The sequence below is a fragment of the Artibeus jamaicensis genome, unplaced genomic scaffold (assembly GCF_021234435.1).
Source record: "Artibeus jamaicensis isolate MK-2021 breed Jamaican fruit bat unplaced genomic scaffold, CSHL_Jam_final contig_76, whole genome shotgun sequence".
Classification (NCBI taxonomy): domain Eukaryota; kingdom Metazoa; phylum Chordata; class Mammalia; order Chiroptera; family Phyllostomidae; genus Artibeus; species Artibeus jamaicensis.
Genome location: NW_026521954.1, coordinates 1,441,581 through 1,459,461, shown reverse-complemented (window position 1 = coordinate 1,459,461; position 17,881 = coordinate 1,441,581). Strand labels below are relative to the sequence as shown.

General features: G+C 38.5%; 1 protein-coding gene across 3 annotated transcripts in view; it reads right to left on the bottom strand.

The window, feature by feature from the left end:
* The window catches only part of ATP8A1 (ATPase phospholipid transporting 8A1), a 215,835-nt gene that overhangs the window by 119,929 nt on the left and 78,025 nt on the right, over positions 1-17,881 (bottom strand). For all 3 annotated transcript variants that reach the window (XM_053672277.1, XM_053672278.1, XM_053672279.1), the window contains 2 exons: positions 3,836-3,908; positions 812-917 (listed from right to left, as the gene is read on the bottom strand). In XM_053672277.1, coding sequence (XP_053528252.1) covers positions 812-917; positions 3,836-3,908 — 179 coding nt within the window. The remainder of the gene's footprint in view (positions 1-811; positions 918-3,835; positions 3,909-17,881) is intronic.

Sequence of the window (17,881 nt, the reverse complement as noted above, 5' to 3'; positions counted from 1 at the left end):
ATTCACCTAGTTGCTACCCAACGACAGGGCATGTAACCTTCTCGTACTTGTAAGGAACATGGCACACTCTACAAGGTCACGGATACTGGCTTAGAATACAGTTTAAAATATTTACAACAAAGTTCTCCAAAGTGCATTCCTTCTTTCCTAAAATCTTATAATAATTAAATTGACTATATACCCAATTTTACATTAAGAACAATCTAAAATTAAGCCTGAGATTAAATACTGCTAAGTGTAATAAATACTGCTAATAAATAATTTCATGGAATCCCTTCAAAGTGTAAACTGCCTTCATCCAAATAAACTGCAACAAGCTCTTTGATTATCATTCCCAGAAAGGAAGGTGAAGTCAGTATTCTAAAATGCATGCTGTTCAGGCAAATAGAGCTTCCTTTTCTTGTCCACCTATGGGCAAAAACAGTCTTTGACAAAGTTTTCATGGAGAACTTACTATGTGCATATAAAAAAGTAAATCTCACTTCTGTGAATTTTGTTATTCAAATTTCTAATTATGTCATCTACCAAAAATTACACACTGAGAGTTTTATATTGTAACATATAGAAACATTTAAATATGAAAACCAAGGCTTTTCTAATTAGTAAATATATTTTTTAACTAAAAAAATAAGTAGCTTTGTGAAGTGGCAGGACCGTAGCCAATGAGGTTTATCTGAGGTGCGATTGTTGCTGAGAAACATGAGTAGGTTATTTTACTTTTTAAATTAAATTGACCTTTTTTTCTTGACAATCTCAAATTTCAGAACAATCTTCCACTGAAAGACATATATCGCAATTGCTTCATTTGTACCTGGAGACGCTGCTTGATAAATAATCTTATCGCCTTCTCGCTCTGGTACCGCCGTGTGACAGATTGCCATCATTGTCAGAAATTCACATATGACAGGTGCGGTTGGCTGTAGGAAATAAACATATGCTAGGCCTCTCCATTTCAACATTTTGACACTAATAAAAGCAATATTATTTCACGTCTATCAAGAGTGTAGCTGTTAAACATTGTGGGTGTGAGGTTAGAGCTAAGAAGACATCTATTATGAATAAAACATATTTTTAACTAAAACTTTCATTCTCATTGACTTTTAAACATTTATACAAGACAATTCTGTGTTATTCAATAGAAACAGTGCAGTGAAAAGGGCGCATATGATCAAGCACTATGCTCAGAAGACAGAAGAGAAACTCTAAAATGTTCCTTCACCTGTTCTAATTCCTGACCAGATTTAAATTTTAGGCATTTTAATCTACTGTGGTTCCCCATTTTGGGTTGGGGTGATGATGGCAGGGGATTTCCTCTGTAATGCCTGGTCCTCCCTCTCTCCAGAAACATCGACCTTAACCTGACTTCTTTTACCAAATAAAGAAAGGATTGAGCAATTCCTACGCACAATGGGCTCATGTGGCCAGAGGGAGACATAAAAGCGAATTCGTTCTGTGAGGAGCTTCCAGTGTACAAGAGAAAAGAAGACAGAGCTCTTAAATTCAACACCTGCCTGTCTGACTTCTGATGAAGAAAAATGTCATTCAAGTTATAAAGAAAAATATTTCTCTATGCTGTTGGACAAAATACAAAGCAAAACAAAAAAGAAGTGACTGCAAAACTAAATCAAACACTATTTGAGAAAACTGCGTTCAGGCTACAGGTGTAGACCAAGGAGACACGACCCCCTACCTCATGAAACTTCGACTGGGGGAAAACAGAGCACAGATAAACATACAAGTATTGTCCGTTTATGGAGTGAAAAGGGGCTACAAAGAAGAGAATGTGCCAATACACGAAATGTGACTTGGGTGAGTCCGTGGTGGTTTTCACGATAATGTTATATTTAAGCTGATGAGGTTTTAGCCTCATGAGAAACTGAGCATTGTTTCCCATCAGGCAGAAACCAAAGATGACTGGAAAGATCTTAAAGAAGGAAATAAAGAAGTGTGTTTGAGAGCATGAAGGAAGGCTAATGTGAGGAGAAATGAGGGAAGAGTGGCTCCGAGTGAGGGTGGTGACTTAGGCTGGGGCCAGACTGTGCAACTTCGCAAGTTCAGAGCGAAGCCAGGGAATGGCTTACAACAGGGCAGTGATGGGACTTGATTTCCACTTGCGTCAGCGCGGTTGCCTTGTGCAGCAAGAATCAGAAGGGAGTAGAGAGGGAAACTCGGAGAATGGTCAGGAGGCACTACGGCAATTTGTGCAGGGGAGGCTGGTTGTCTGCACTTGGGTAGGGAAAGTGACAACGAAGTGAGGTGACACTCAGGATGTATTCTGCAAGTCAGTATGGACAAGCACTTGGTGACGCTATTGATCTGGAGACGGAGGGACAAGGAGGTATCAAGAGCAAACTTTAAGTCCCTAGAAAGAGTGGTAATACTGGTGATGGGGTAACTTGCTAAACCTGAGAACCCAAGAGGGAAGAGGAGGTCTAGGTCTAGGTTTTATGGATCCTGCAGTGAATACATGGTGGAGGGCTCTCGTGAAAAAAGGATAACAAAACCTCCCATATGAGGAGACCGCTGGAGCTCCACCCGGGGGCCCAGGTGGGAAGTCCACCTGTCCTTCAGAGGTAGCATGTTCTGGGGGATGAGTGTGAGTTCCAGTTTTCACATATTGAGCTTGAAGCAATTGTGAGAAAAAGTTCTGGGGTTTAAACTCCAGGAAACCCTATCGATTGATCTGATGAAATTTTAATGTGTTAGTAACTTCAAAAAGATGTCCACCATTCTTACTATATAGAATTCCCTTGGCCTACCATTCTGAGGGGGTAATTCATGTCCATAGATATTTTGAAATTGTTAACAGTAAATCATTTCACACAGGGTTCTAATATCATTTAACATAAAACATTTTGAAAAAGATATAATATTGATAATATTATTAAAGCTAAATAACTAATAATCATGAATCATCGTTGACCAAGAAAAAAAATAGCAATAGAGTTTTGAGGTCCCAGAGAGTTCCAAAGAAGTTGGGCCCAAGGAAGCACAGACCAAGGCACATCATAATTACATTATACAAGATTAAATAGAAGGAGAGAATCTTAAGAGCAGCAAGAGAAAAGAAGACAGTTACCTACAAAAGAGTGCCTATAAGACCGTCACCTGATTTCTCAAAAGAAACCTTGCAGGCAAGAAGGGGCTGAAAAGTAGTCTTCAAAGCCATGAAAGGCAAGGACCTATATTCAAGGTGACTCTATCCAGCGAAGCTATCATTTAGAATGGGATTACAGATAAAATGCTTCCCCAGACAAGGTAAAGCTAAAGTTCATCATCATCAAGCCCTTATTATATGAAATGTTTTCTTTATCTAAGAAAAAGAAGAAGATCAAACACTGTGAACAGTAAAATGACAACAAACTCACAATTATCAACAACTGACCCTAAATCAAAAACAATAACAGATTAAGTAAACTACTAGAACAGGAACAGAATCACAGAAATGGAGATCACATCAAGGGTTGTCAGTGGGAGAGGGGGGAATGGTGGCAAAGCTACAGGGAATAAGAAGCATAAATGGTAGGTACAAAATAGACAGGGGGAGTTAAGAATAGTGTGGGAATGGAGAAGCCAAAGAACTTATACGTACGACCCCCAGACATGAACTAAGGGAGGATAATGTGGGAGGGAGGGAGGTGGGATGCAGGGAAGAACAGATTAGAGGGGAGAAAAATGGAACAACTGTAATAGCATAATCAATAAAATATATTAAAATAATAAAAAACCTATTAAAATAGTTATAAAACTAAAAAATAAACACAGAAGATAATTCAGAGAAATGCTCATTAGTTTTTACTCATTAGTTGGAATACAGTGATTTTATGTCACTTACATGATTATTTTGGAGATTTTCCAGCAGTGATGAATCACTAAATGTTTTTTCATCTCCAAACTGTGAGCTCTGCCTAAAAGGGAAAAAAATGGAAAAAGCCTGATTTATTTATACCAGCTCACTAATTTATTTGTAACTTTTAAAATATGTCATTATGCCTGCAACTACCTCTAATAGATTAAATGTAATTTAGATTACATTACTGAATAAGACATCACAGATTTCATGATTAAATAATAAGTGTTTTTAAGCATTGTGAAATGTGACAGACTTTTGCAGTGTAATGAAAATGGTATTTTATAGTTTATTTTCCTAGAGTGAAATTACATTATAGTCACATGAAGTTTTAAAAAATTAACTAAAAAGATATAACGAAACTGCAAAAATACCTGGAATTTCATTTCTTCTAATTCCATTATTTTTTTGTTTTAAGAATTCTGAGAATAAAGTTATTATTAAAACAATATTGATGAACACTTTTATCATTGCCTATAAGATATCTTTATTTGTAGTACCCAAGAGTACATGATTATCATATGAAATATAAAAACATGAATAAACTGTTTATAGTTTTCTCATCACTAACAAATATCTGAAATGCTTACACACATATTGCATTTGCTCTGTGTGTTGAGGAGAACAAACCATAAAAGTGTATGGGGACCGTGGTTACCTTCAGATCAGCAAATGCGTTACATGCTTCAGAAGAAACAACTGGAGTCAGAACTGCCTCTGATCAGCTATTATTAATCTCGTAGAAATGCAAGTTGATATAAAAATGTTGAGATTCAAAGGAGGAACAAAGACCATTTAAGTGGAAATATCAAACCCAAAGGGCATACTTTCCAATATTCAGTGAAAATATATCGATCTAAGCTTTTGTGCACTGAAGCAAATTTCAGAATTAGTTCGCTGAGGGGGAAAATAGGTTTGATATTAAATGATTGTAATCCAGAAAGGTTGTAACCACAACTTTTATAGGTTACAAAGAGCATCAGCAATGCCACTGTGCCACATATTAGGACTTTCATATTTGAAAGCCAGCAGTCTAAAAGGAAGGAAAAATCACTGAAGAAAAAAGGAATTTGAAATAATTGAATGTACCCTATAATCTTGATAAAATATTCTTACCATAAAACAAGGGAGTAAGTTAGATGTTTATAATAAAATGAATCTTTATTAACATGTAGTAGTTTAGAATTCTCAAAATATCCCCGAGAAGCAGAATAAACACATTATTGTTGTTATTCCTCCTTCTCCTCTAGTCTTTTTTTTTATTTTTTTAAATAAATTTATTTATTTTTTTGAATTGTTTATGCTGTTACAGTTGTTCTATTCCCCCCTTCATTCCCCTCCACCCTGCCCCCCCAACCCCACCATTACCCCCCCTTTAGCTTATGTCCATGTGTCTCAAGTCCTTTAGGTTCTATATTTCCCATACTATTCTTGCCCCCCCCCATCTATTTTCTATCTACTGTCTATGCTACTTGTTTTCTGTACCTTCTCTCCCCGTCTCCTCCTCCCACTCCCCTGTTGCTAACCCTCCTTGAGATCTTCATTTCTATGTTTCCACTCCTGATCTAGCTGTCCTTTTAGTTTGCTTTCGTTTTAGGTGTGGTTGTTAATAACTGTGAGTTTGTTGTCCTTTCACTGTTCATGTTTCTTTAACTTCTTTTTCTTAGATAAGTCCCTTTAACATTTCATATAATAAGGGCTTGGTGATGATGAACTCCTTGAATTTGGTCTTATCTGAGAAGCACCTTATCTGTCCTTCCGTTCTAAATGAAAGTTTTGCTGGGTAGAGCAATCTTGGTTGTAGGTCTTTAGATTTCATGACTTGGAATATTTCTTTCCAGCCCCTTCTTGCCTGTAAGGTCTCTTTTGAGAAATCTGCTGACAGCCTGATGGGGACTCCTTTGTAGGTGATTGTCCCCTTAGCTTTTGCTGCTTCCAGGATTCTCTCCTTCGTTTTAATTTTGGCTAATGTAATTATGATATGCCTTAGTGTGTTTCTTCTTGAGTCCAACTTTTTTGGTACTCTCTGGGCTTCTTGGATTTCTTGGAAGTCTGTTTCCTTTGCCAGATTGGGGAAATTTTCTTTTATTATTTGTTCAAATAGTTTTTCCACTGGTGGTTGTGTCTTTCCCCCTTCTGGTACCCCTATAATTCGGATATTGGAGCGTTTATAGATGTCCTGGAGGTTCCTAAGCTTCTCCTCATTTTTCTGAATTCTTATATCTTCATTCCTTTCTGATTGATCATTTTTTTCTTCCTTCTGGTTCACTCCATTGATTTGAGTCCCAGTTTTTTTTTCATCTCTATGGGTTTCCTGTGGAATTCCATTCATTTCCCTTAATTTAGCCTTCATATGTTTCTCTAATTTGTGGCTATAGTCCACCAGATCTGTGAGGAAGCTGATGACCAGTGTTTTAAACTGTGCGTCTGAGAGATTTGCTATTTCTTCGTCACTTAGATTTATCTCCGGGGCTTTGAGGTCCCCCTGCGACATTTTTGGTCTGTTCTGGTCCTTTAAGTGAGAGAAGCGGCGCCTTGGAGTACCAGGTCGCTGGGTTGTGACGCTGTATGTGGGGGCGTGGTCAGAGCGGGGAAATGGCAATGCCGCCGCCGGTCCGACCGCTCACTCCCTCACCCACACGCAACCGGGCAACCACAGTCAACTCGCTGCCACCGCCTCCCCACTGTCTCCTCCGTAGTCGCTCACCCGGTGGGCCGCTCGGTCGCTCACTAGGTCCAATCCTGGGTTTGGAACCCGTGCGACTGGATTCGCGCGTCTGGATTCCGCGCCCAGGTCGATCGAGCCCTCCTTTGTAACTCCTCACCAGACGCCGGTTTCGCCCCTTACCGGTCGGGCCGAAGAATTTGTTGTTAGCAGACTTCCGAAAAGTTCAGTTTTCCGTGTTCTGGTTGTGTTTTCTGATGCTAATATTTAGTTGTCCCTAAACTTGGTTGTGTGAGGCGGCAAGGCACATCCACCTAAACCTCCATCTTGGCGGAAGTTCCTCTAGTCTTAAAGACGCAGAGAAAAATCCAAAAATTTTTAAAGGACATCGACAGGCGAACCAAACAATTTAGCATACATGTTTCCTCAAAACACTATCATTTCTTTTTTTTTAAATATAAATTTTATTTAGTTACTTTTCAAGTACATTTTTTTTTTATCTATTTCTCCCATCCCACCCCACCCCCCCGCCCGGTCTCCCCCCTCCCTCCCATTCCCTCCCCCCTCAGTCCTCATCTCTGTGTCTTTGATACTTGTTCCTCAAAATCCCTCCCCCTTTTTCCCCTTAAGTTCCCTTCCCTCTCCCCTCTGGTCGCTGCCCACTTGTTCTCTATTTCAGCGTCTTTGTTTTTATTCTGTTTGCTTGTTTGTTTTATTCTTTAGCTTCCTGTCAAAGGTGAGATCATTTCTTAAAAATAGTTTACTGTTTGGTGTTCCATAAAAACTTCCTATCATTAAAATGTATTCATTGATTGTTTTGAGTTATACTTTCCTACTTATTTGTTAATTAAATTGAAATGTCAAAGAATATTCACAGTAACATCTTGCCTATGGAGGTCTATTTTTCTTTTCAAAGAATTCCATATTAAAGCCATTATAAATCTCAAGATATGTTTTATTAATCTCACCAGCAATTCTTTCATTTTATATGTTACAGCTACCATAACTGATAAAACTTTCAAATGCAACAAGTAACACTAACTGTGCAACTGAAATACTGATGTGGACACACTGCATCCTCATTCAGCAAAGGCAGCTTCCACCAGGGAAGAACCGTTCTTCCAGACAGGGGCTTCCTTTCCAAGATCATAAAACTACTAATGACTCATTTGCTAATCACCTGACCTGGGCTGGTTGGATAACTCAGGCATGGAGCTCTCACCAGCCTCTCTAAAATCTTACAAAACAGTCACTCTTAGTAAAGGTAAACAGGTAAAGCTAGGAAATGCATATCATTCCAAAGAACCAACTGCATTAACAGCACACGTAACACTACCATAAACAATGAGTTGACAAAACTACATGAATTTGCAAACTGCTCACAAATAAAAACACGAGCCAACATCAACGCCTTGCTGAATTTTTCCATGGAAATTTTCAAGTGGCACTTTTGCTCACCAGGAGACAAACAAATGATGGTGCTTTGCAAGAAGCAGTGAGGCAGGGGGTGGAACATTAAGGAGGGAAAGGCCGATCAGGTAGCCCACAACATCATATAATTTGCAGCTTCCTGCAGCTTAATTTAAAAACTATGATGCATTGTAAATAATTATTTTCTGATAGTACAAAATTGATGAGTCCTCATAGCAATAAAAGGTAACATAAAATTCAGAATGCATAGGGCTTAACTGGCATTGGCTATTTTAATATATGACAGTATGGGCTATGACATTTTTTAAAATTCAAAATTTATATCAATGAGAGCGATCGGAAAAAAGAAAAAGAAGTTGGACCAACACTTTTCACCTTAAACCAAAATAAACTTCAAATGTATGAACATGCTAATAAGAGTACTAAAGATATGAAGAAATAAAAAAAACAATTCGGAGTAGAAAGTGCCTAAGGTATCACATATAATTTAGAAAAAAACACAAATGTAAACGTGCCTGCATGAAGCTAAACCATTTTTGTAAAGTAAAGTCTACTGCAAAGTCAAAAGCCAGTGACAAATTGGGAAAAGTTATTTTCACCTCACGTGTGGAAGGATACCATTTGTAAAATAAGAACTCGGAAATCAGTCCTGCTTGGTGTGGCTCAGTGGATTGAGCATCAGCCTGCAAACCAGAGGGTCACCAGTTTGATTCCCTATCAGGGCACAGGCCTGGCTTGAGGGTCAGGTCCCCAGTAAGGGGTGTGCTAGAGGCAACCGCACAGTGATGTTTCTCTCCCTCTTTTTCCCCTCCCTTCCCCTCTTCCTAAAAATAAATAAAAATAAATAAATAAATACTTAAAAAAGAACTCAAATCAATAAGAAAAGAAATCAACAATGAGCAGAACAATGAGCAGAACATGGAGAAAAGGATATATACACAGTTCATACAGAAGGGAATATAATTGGTCTTAAATATAAGTTCAACTTTATCCCAAAATGAGAGAAATGAAATTTAAATAAGACACAAATAAAGGTTTGACTACACTGTGTGGTCCTGATTATGGAAAAAGTTACATCATATCTCACCGGTGAGAATGAAAATGGGTTCAACTTCTACAAAGGACAATTGGGAAATTTCTATCGACATTTAAAATGCATGTACCTTATGAGCCAGTTTTCAGTTCTGGGAATTCACATTAATTATCCACCTGGTGCAAAATGCTTCGTGTATTCATTATTTGCAGCACATTTTTAATAGCAAAAGATGAGAAATAACCCAAGTTCCACTAGGGATGTTGTTTTAACAATTGTTAGTATATCCACGTAACAGACACTAAACAAAAAGTGGGTAGCTATCACAGAATATGGACACATCTCAAAGATGCATGGTCAAAAGAAAAGGTGGTGCAAATCTGTGCAATATGTAAAAATACACTTTCTATAAAAATACGAGAGAAAAAGTACATGCACACATAGATCTGGAAGAATACACCTGGGATTGGTTACATTGGCTGCCTTCAGGTGGGGAAAGGGAGGGATCTGAGACCAGGAAGGTGGGAGAACCTTTCCCTCGGTATACCCTGAGTTTGTAACATGTTCATGCATTGTGAACCAGAAAGTAAATCACGTTTACAAACAGGAACAAAACTCATGTCAACCACCTGAAATACAGACATACTCTACATATACGTTAAATGTATACATTACACACCTACACACAATACATGCATGCACACAGGAAGACAAAAGGCAGTGTAATTGTAAAGCACTTTATTTTTTGAAACTATCTGTCTCCTGCTTTTGAATGGCTCTACTCATTCCAAATCAAAATTCCTTCAAGGGGGACTTAATTTTTACAAATAAATTGGTTATTCAGAGACACATCCCCTAAAGTTCAAGAACATGAACAAGTGATTGGATCCCATAATATTTTTGTTGGACAATGGTTTTAGCCAAAGTAATGAGACCTGCTTTTCCATGTGGCTCGTGGTGTCTCCAAAGGCAATCACAAAGAAGAGCTCAGAAACCCTCTCTGAAACAGCTGCCTTGCTGGAATACACAAATTACCCGTCAAACTGACTCCTCGGAAGACTTGCACCAATTTGGATGCACTGGATCTCATTATTACGTAGTCACACCTGGAAAAATGTTTTAGTGAGCCTAGCTGTTACAGCAAAATGAAGAAACCCCACTCATTACACACATAAGTATATGCCAGAATGAAATGAGAAAATGAAGGAGACTAGAAAGTAGTATTATCCAATGATAATACCAAAAATCATGAAATAAATGACAAAGCACAGAACACTTGAAGGTAATTTTTCTGGAGAATTACCCTCACTAGCATTAGCTTTGAGGAAAAATAATTTCAGGATGAATAATGTGGAGCTATATTAAGTAGTTAAGAAAAGCAAATATGCTATCTGGAATTTGCTTTACAATAATAGTGAGGGAAAGGTATAGATGAATTGCAGTTTGTATTGAGCACATGGTATTGGAGTAGATGAGTACATTTATCTACTTTTGTTTATCTTGCAATTTTCCATGAGAAACATTAGAAAAAATGGGTATGGAATATATAGTTTTTGAAAATAGCTATATCTTAGGGCTACAAGGGTGCTGAGAGAGAGCAGATATTTTTTCTTCCAGTGGTAGGTTTTTAGTAGAAAGAATCAGTCTGTAAGGTTATATGTTAGCTTATGGTACCTCATAACAACAAGAAAGCCCTACTGATTTTGGAGTTAGGTGGCTACTGGCTGGGAAATGATTTTTTCTCTGTAAACTGTTTATATTAGTATATTTAAGGAAGTAGAGCTACCACCATTAGGCAATTATCTTTAATGTCAAGGGAGCTTGTTTGAAAGGGTTACTACATTATAGGTTTGCCTTCAAATTCAACTGACTGTAAAATAACCTACATACATTTAAGTGTTAAATATTATGTGTTCTTTTAACTTGACGTTTTTGGGGTAAATATGGTAGGGGAGTAAAATAAATACATACAGACCGCAGGCTATATAACCAGGTCTGTCTGGGAGAAGTCCAGCTATTGTTAATATAACAAGAATGGTTTGCATGACATCCATGTAACCTGGCAGCCAAGGAGAGTGGACTGGAATGCGCATGCAAGAACAATGACAATTTCACTGTACTTGTCAGTGGGGGGTGGTAGACATCCTTGACTGAGCATGTGTACGGTGTGGCCGTTGCATTAAAAAAATGACTGAGTGAGTACAGCAATAAATCTGCGTCAAATTTTGTGTTAGGCCTGAACATTCCTCTGTGGAAACTATTCGGATGATTTAGAAGGCCGTAGCTACGGACAACTGGTGGTGGGCAGCTTCATCCTGAAAACGCGCCTGCTCATGCATCACGTCTGGTGCAGAGTTTCTGGTAAAACATCAAATCACCCGGGTGACTTGGCCCCACTACAGCCCAGATTTGGTGCCCTGGGACTTCTGACTTTTCCCAAAACTCAAATCACCTTTGAAAGAGAAGAGATTTCAGACTGTCAATGAGATTTAGAAAAATATGATGGGGCAGCTCATGGTGACTGGGAAGAACTGTGTTAGGTCCCAAGGTACCTACGTTGAAGGGAACAGAGGAGTCATTGTCCTATGTACAATGTTTCTTGTAGCCCATATCTTAAAATAAATGTCTCCACTTTTCACAGCACACGACTGGATACTTTCTGGACAGACCTCGTTTATGGAATTGAATGAACTCCAAATTGAAATGTGAAGCTGCTGACAGACAGGAATAACTTCTTGGTTTTGGGTTTATCTTGTCATCACACTTTCTATTCAGCTCTGAACTAGCCAGCAGCACAAAGATGTGGTCAGGTGCAGGGAACACAGGATTCTACCACTATCACTCTTTGACACTGATTTCATTGGCAACATGAAACCAAGCGGATGAGGCTGGTGGGATGGCAGCTTTATGAACGTACAAAATTGCTCCCCCTGTGCTAACTTCCCTCGAGTCACTTTAATTTCACCTGTTCTTCCTATCTTAACAAAACAAGAAAGAAACAAAGAAAAAAATAAAGTGACGAATAGCAAAGATATCTTGAACTCTCAAAGCAGTTACTTTTGAAAGTTGTTGAAAGTCTATGGGATGTAATGTGAGCAGCACCTAGTTTATAATCAGGTGGAGTGAGGCTTTAACTCTCCCTCCCTTGTTTGCTGGTTGTATAGTTTGGGGCAACTTACTGGCTAGCTTCTCTAACTAAATCTCCCCAACATTAGAATAGTCAGGTCAGTCACAACTCCTCAGACGTGACAGAAGAATGAAGTGAGAGACACCAGAGCTAACATTCTCTGTGAGCTGACTGTGTCCCAACATGATTCTAAGCCCTGTAGAAACAGAAAATCTTCACGACCTCCCTCTGATGTCCACACGCTAGCAGACGAGGACAGGCAGGGAGAGGGACCGTGCAGCTTGTCCGAGGGCACCAGGAGGACCAGGATGTGAACCTGGGTGGTCGGAATTCAAAGTCTGCGTCCTTGACCCTGCTTGGGACCCAAGACACAGCAGAAGCTCAAAGAGAGTTTGTTCCTTCAGGTAACTATTTGATAGGCAGGGAATCCAAGTACATATTTAAAGTAAAGTTCATTTTACTACGAAAGTGACAAAAGTCTCCCCTAGTGTTTACTTTAAAAAATATTATTAACATCTAAATTTATATGTAACTGCCAGTGGAAATGCAAAACTTTTGAAAAAGCTGGCATTTCCTGTTTAGAGTTACCTAGTTTAGAATGTCTAATTTTACAAAAGGATGCTCTACAAAAGGAACTTACTAAACTGGATGAAATAACATCCTCTCTTCCCAACAGTGATAAAAGCTATGAAACAACCTCTATCAAAAGCATGATATTTTCAGTGACATGAGGAAACAACTAACAATCTTTAACATTTCCATTCAATCTTAATAAAAATATGGTAAAAAGATAATTTCCTTCTCTTAAGAATAAATGAGTTATCTTAGAAAAATGTATATTAATTCTTCTATGTTAATGAAGAGTGTTTAAAATTAGTAGAATTATCTTGATGTTAAAGAAAAGCAATGAATAAAAAGATATGGTCAAAATTTTAACTATATTTTTAAAGGATTAAATAAAAGGGAACATCTACGCCATTAGATTGGAGTTATCCACCAATATTAAGATGCCCTGGCACATTCTGAAAGACACTAATAATTATTCAGTGTGTGCAGGTGCTCAAATCCATGGTACCCGGAGCAGTGGGCTTAAATGGAAGGACTCAAGTCATCATATGAACCAATCGCTGACTCGGTCCTTAACCCCCAGGTATGGTGTAGTTCACTGCAAATTGTTACAAAATCTCTTCTTTACTGAAATAAAATCAAAGTTGAATAATATTAAGTGTTATTGGAATTCCACACACATCAGAAATGTGGCTTAATCATAAAAAACATGTATAACCTGAAAATGAAAATGTAACCACTTGGTAAAGCCACAAAATTTTCTATAGTTATCAGCATTAAAAGGACTTGTTTCCTGAAGTTTTATTTGCCACAAAATCATAATGAATTATAAAAGTACCAAAATGAAATTACACTATTCTAAATAACAGTGTAAATCCAGAGAGGAGTCATTTTATTTTATTTTTAATTAAAAACACTTTGGGGTGGAGGATTTTACAGTAACATAAAAAAAACCAAAAGTATTAAAATTAAACCTATGCAATGCCATCTCTAATAATTCTAAAATAAATTACATCCCAGTTAACTCCAGTTTTTGGTAGCATAGTCTTTCATCATCTGTGCTAGACATTTCGATTTTTTAAAAGTTCACTTTCTAGCCCCCAAACAGGTTTAGTAAATTAATGAAAAGAAATGCAAAAGAAATTTCCACTGCTTGTGTATGTTTCCAGTAGCGTCTTTTGTAGATTTGCAGAGAATGTGCACAGTGGCAGAAGGTGGCAATGCTGAGCTAGAAAACATCCAGTTCCCAGAGCCGTGACTGAAATCTTCTGTAGTCCACAGCCCAGGGACCCCAAGTTGATCATTACAGACTTTACTAGAGATACATAAAGTAAAACTCTGACAAGCCTAACCTTTAAACTAAATGTTTATAAAACAACTAAAGGTTATTCCATGAATTTCAACAACCGTCCACTATACAGCATTGCCACCACACCTGACCAGGAGGCTTTTTCATAAGTAGTGAACTGTGTCCGACAAAACAATCAAATGCAAAACTTGTTTAAAGGGCTCAATGAGAGAGAAAGGTCCATGCAGCTTACCATTCCTCAGGAGAGCAGCCATAATCCTCGGGCTCGGGGACATGGCTTCAGGAAGCAAGGTGGGGGCAGAAAGAGGAAAAAGAATCACAGCAAGGCTCAAAACATCAAAGTGTACGTAAGGGAACCACAAAAAGACGGATCTTAAAATCAGTTAAGAACATGGATCTTTAGCTGATTCTGAAAGAATAGCAGTTAGTGCAGTAAGCAGTGTGATGATTTACATAACAGCAGGTTTACAAAGTCATTCTGTAACTGGATAGCCAGCTTGCCTCTTCAACATGAAATTTACTGATTTTATGCACAGAATCCAGTATTCAGTGGGAAACATTTAAACTTAGCAATTTAACTCCAAAGCCAGTGGAAAATTTATCACATGCTATATAATCAGAACAAAGTGTTTTAATGAAACAAACACACTAATGCCCAAGAACAAACTATCACACTGTTCAAATGTAGTTTAGAAATAAACGTGACGATCACGAGGTTCCCTAAGCGGCCGTATTAAAGTAAATTTAACTACACTTATATACATTAAATAGAACCACTTCATGATGGACTCACTTCCAAAAAACTTCACTTAAACCATAATTCAATTATGGAGCCACTTATCACTTGGGACAGAAGGCCCATTCATCAACATGCCACCCCACCACGGGCTCCTGTGGGCATGTGCAAAGTTTGACTGATGTTCGGCTTTTATTTTAACTGGCCACTCATACAGTCAGTCAGATTTTCTTATGTATGTATGTATTGTTTCTTTTTCTACTGTTCATTTCCCCCAGTTTCACTGATACATTACTGACATATAACACTGTGTTTAAGGTGTATGTGTTGATTTGACACATTTATGTGTTGCGAAACGATGACCACCAAAGCATTAGCTAACACCTCCATCTCCTCACCTACTTATCATTTTTTTGTGTGTGGTGAAAACATTTAAGATTTACTGTCTTAGCAACTAAAGCAGATTTTCTCATCTCCCATTTCTTTCATTATATATGTCCGTTCAATCTTTGTTCCTTAAATTTAATATATTAGATATAGGTAATTTTTTAAAATGCCAAGTTTAGTACAAATGTAAAATCATTATTATTTTTGACAAATGTACAACAATGAACTTCACTGGAGTCCTTTCACTCCCCAAGTGACCGCTCCATTCTCTCCACCCTTCCAAACTGGCCATGACATGGCCTCATCATTGCAAAGCACTGTACCATCTTCACGCCGGTCCCAATGGAGGCAGTCCCTTCTACTCCCTCTCTATTCTCTCTCCTACCAAAGGACTTTCCTAGAGGCTAGCGAGGCAGGGCTAACCATCCCCTTCTGGGACGGACTCCCGGAAAAGGCAGTGGCCTCCTGCAGTGCTTAAGGCAATCAATTCCAACCAACCTCAAGGCTTAGACTCCAGACAGGATGACGCAGGGGTAGGGGTTGTGCTACCTGAGCAAAAACACTGTGCCAAGGTCCTGCCAAGGTGCACGGGTGCTGAACAGCAGCCCCCTGATCTCACACACCTGACTTGCTTCTCCAGTTGGGCAGCTTAAAAACCAAAAGCTCAAGGCTCAGGGTCCCTCTCCCCCCGTCTGGCTGAGCCCTGGCAGGGTGATGAGCAGCAGGTTGCCCCCACACCACCCCCTGCCGTTGGGCCTGGCTGCAGGAGTTTCCCAGCGATCACTGCACCAGCAGAGCTGTTGTGTCTCAACAGCCATTATATCTGCCTGGTAAGCTTCTCACTTAGACCCATTATTAGACCTCGGCTTGAGTATCACTTTCTCAGGGTGCAGTCCCTGACCCCCCTGATTAGATCAACTCCAATCCCAGACTCACATAAACCTTTGTACTGTGTAAGGATTTTATATTTGTCTTTATGATTACTCAACACCAATTAACCCCCAATTAGATTATCAGCAGTAGGGGGTAGGGGGTGGGAATCATGGGAACTTTTGCTGATCATTCATTGCCCTATCATCTAACAAAGTGCTACCTACACAGAAAACGATAACATTTGTTGAAGTAGGTGAATAAGGCGATTCATGGTGTTCACCCAGCTTTCAACACCAGTCATCGTGAGCAGTAAAAAAATTTGTTGGTTTTAATGTAGATTGGGGGCTAATATTAATGTTATTGTGAGGTTTCTCATGATGAATCTTTTTGGTGTTAAAGTAGTCGATCTTTTCAGCAAACATATTGCTAAAGAAAATATTGTCAAGAAATTGAAAACTTATTTGAAAAAATCATAAAGGAGAACTTCCCCAATCTGGCAAAGAAAACAGTCTTCCAGGAAGTCCAGGAAGCTCAGAGAGTCCCAAAGAAGTTGGATGCAAGGAAGCACAGACCAAGGCACATTGTAATTACATTATACAAGATTAAACAGAAGGAGACAATCTTAAAAGCAGCAAGAGAAAAGGAGACAGTTACCTACAAAGGAGTTCCCATGAGACTGTCAGCTGATTTCTCAAAAGAAACCTTTCAGGCAAGAAGGGGTTGGAAAGTAGTATTCAAAACCATGAAAGGTAAGGACCTGCATCCAAGATGACTCTATTCAGCAAACCTATCATTTAGAATGGGAGGGTAGATAAAGTGATTCCCAGATAAGGTCAAGTTCAAGGAGTTCATCATCACCAAGCCCTTATTATATGAAATGTTAAAGGGACTTATCTAAGAAAAAGAAGATCAAAACTATGAACAATAAAATGACAACAAACTCAGAAATAACAACTGAACACAAGAAAAACAAAACCAAAAACAAACTAAGCAAACAACTAGAACAGGAACAGAATCACAGAAATGGAGATCTCATGAAGGGTTATCAGTGGGGAGGGGGTGGTGGGAGAGAGGGGGAAAAGGTACAGGGAATAAGGAGCGTAAATGGTACAAAATAGACAGGGGAGGTTAAGAATAGGATGGGAAATGGAGAAGCCAAAGAACTTATATGTATGATTTATGGACATGAACTAGGCTGGGGGTGGGGGAGGGGAAAACTCTGGTGGGAGGGGGTGCAGGGTAGAGGAGGATTAAGGGGAGGAAAAATGGGACAAGTGTAATAGTATAATCAATAAAAAACACCAATAAGAAAAATGTTGTCAAGTAAAGCCATTCACATACTGTACTCATACATAAAGACCATTTTTAAGAGCATTCATTTTTCACTTAAAGGAAAAATGTCTATGAAACGGGTTTAATACTGATTAAATGACTTCCTGATGCAAAAATCCCTACTGAAGGTTGCTTAATGGAATTTTTTTTAACTTTAGAGATTACACACTTTTCAGCCTAGTCTAGCTGGTCAGCTCATTTGAATAGAAAGGTCTAACTTATTGACAAAGGTGGGACCGAGACTATAGCCTAGAATATTCACTATATTGAGAATCCGAGTCATTGAACATAAACCCATTCCTGGTATTCAAGTAACTGATAAATCTGACTTATTCTCTACAGGAAGCAGTTTGCTATCATTTAATTGATTAACAGTAGCTATCTTAGTTTGTAAGGGGTTAAATTTATAAACGACATTATAATTCATTTACATCTAACTAAAAAGATCTAATATATTTAAGCACGCTGCCTCTGATACAAACTTGCTCTCTACAGAAATAATCATGGTCTGTGTGTGCCAATCTTTTTATTTCATTGCCCGTCATAAATCCGATGTGGAAGAAAGGTTACC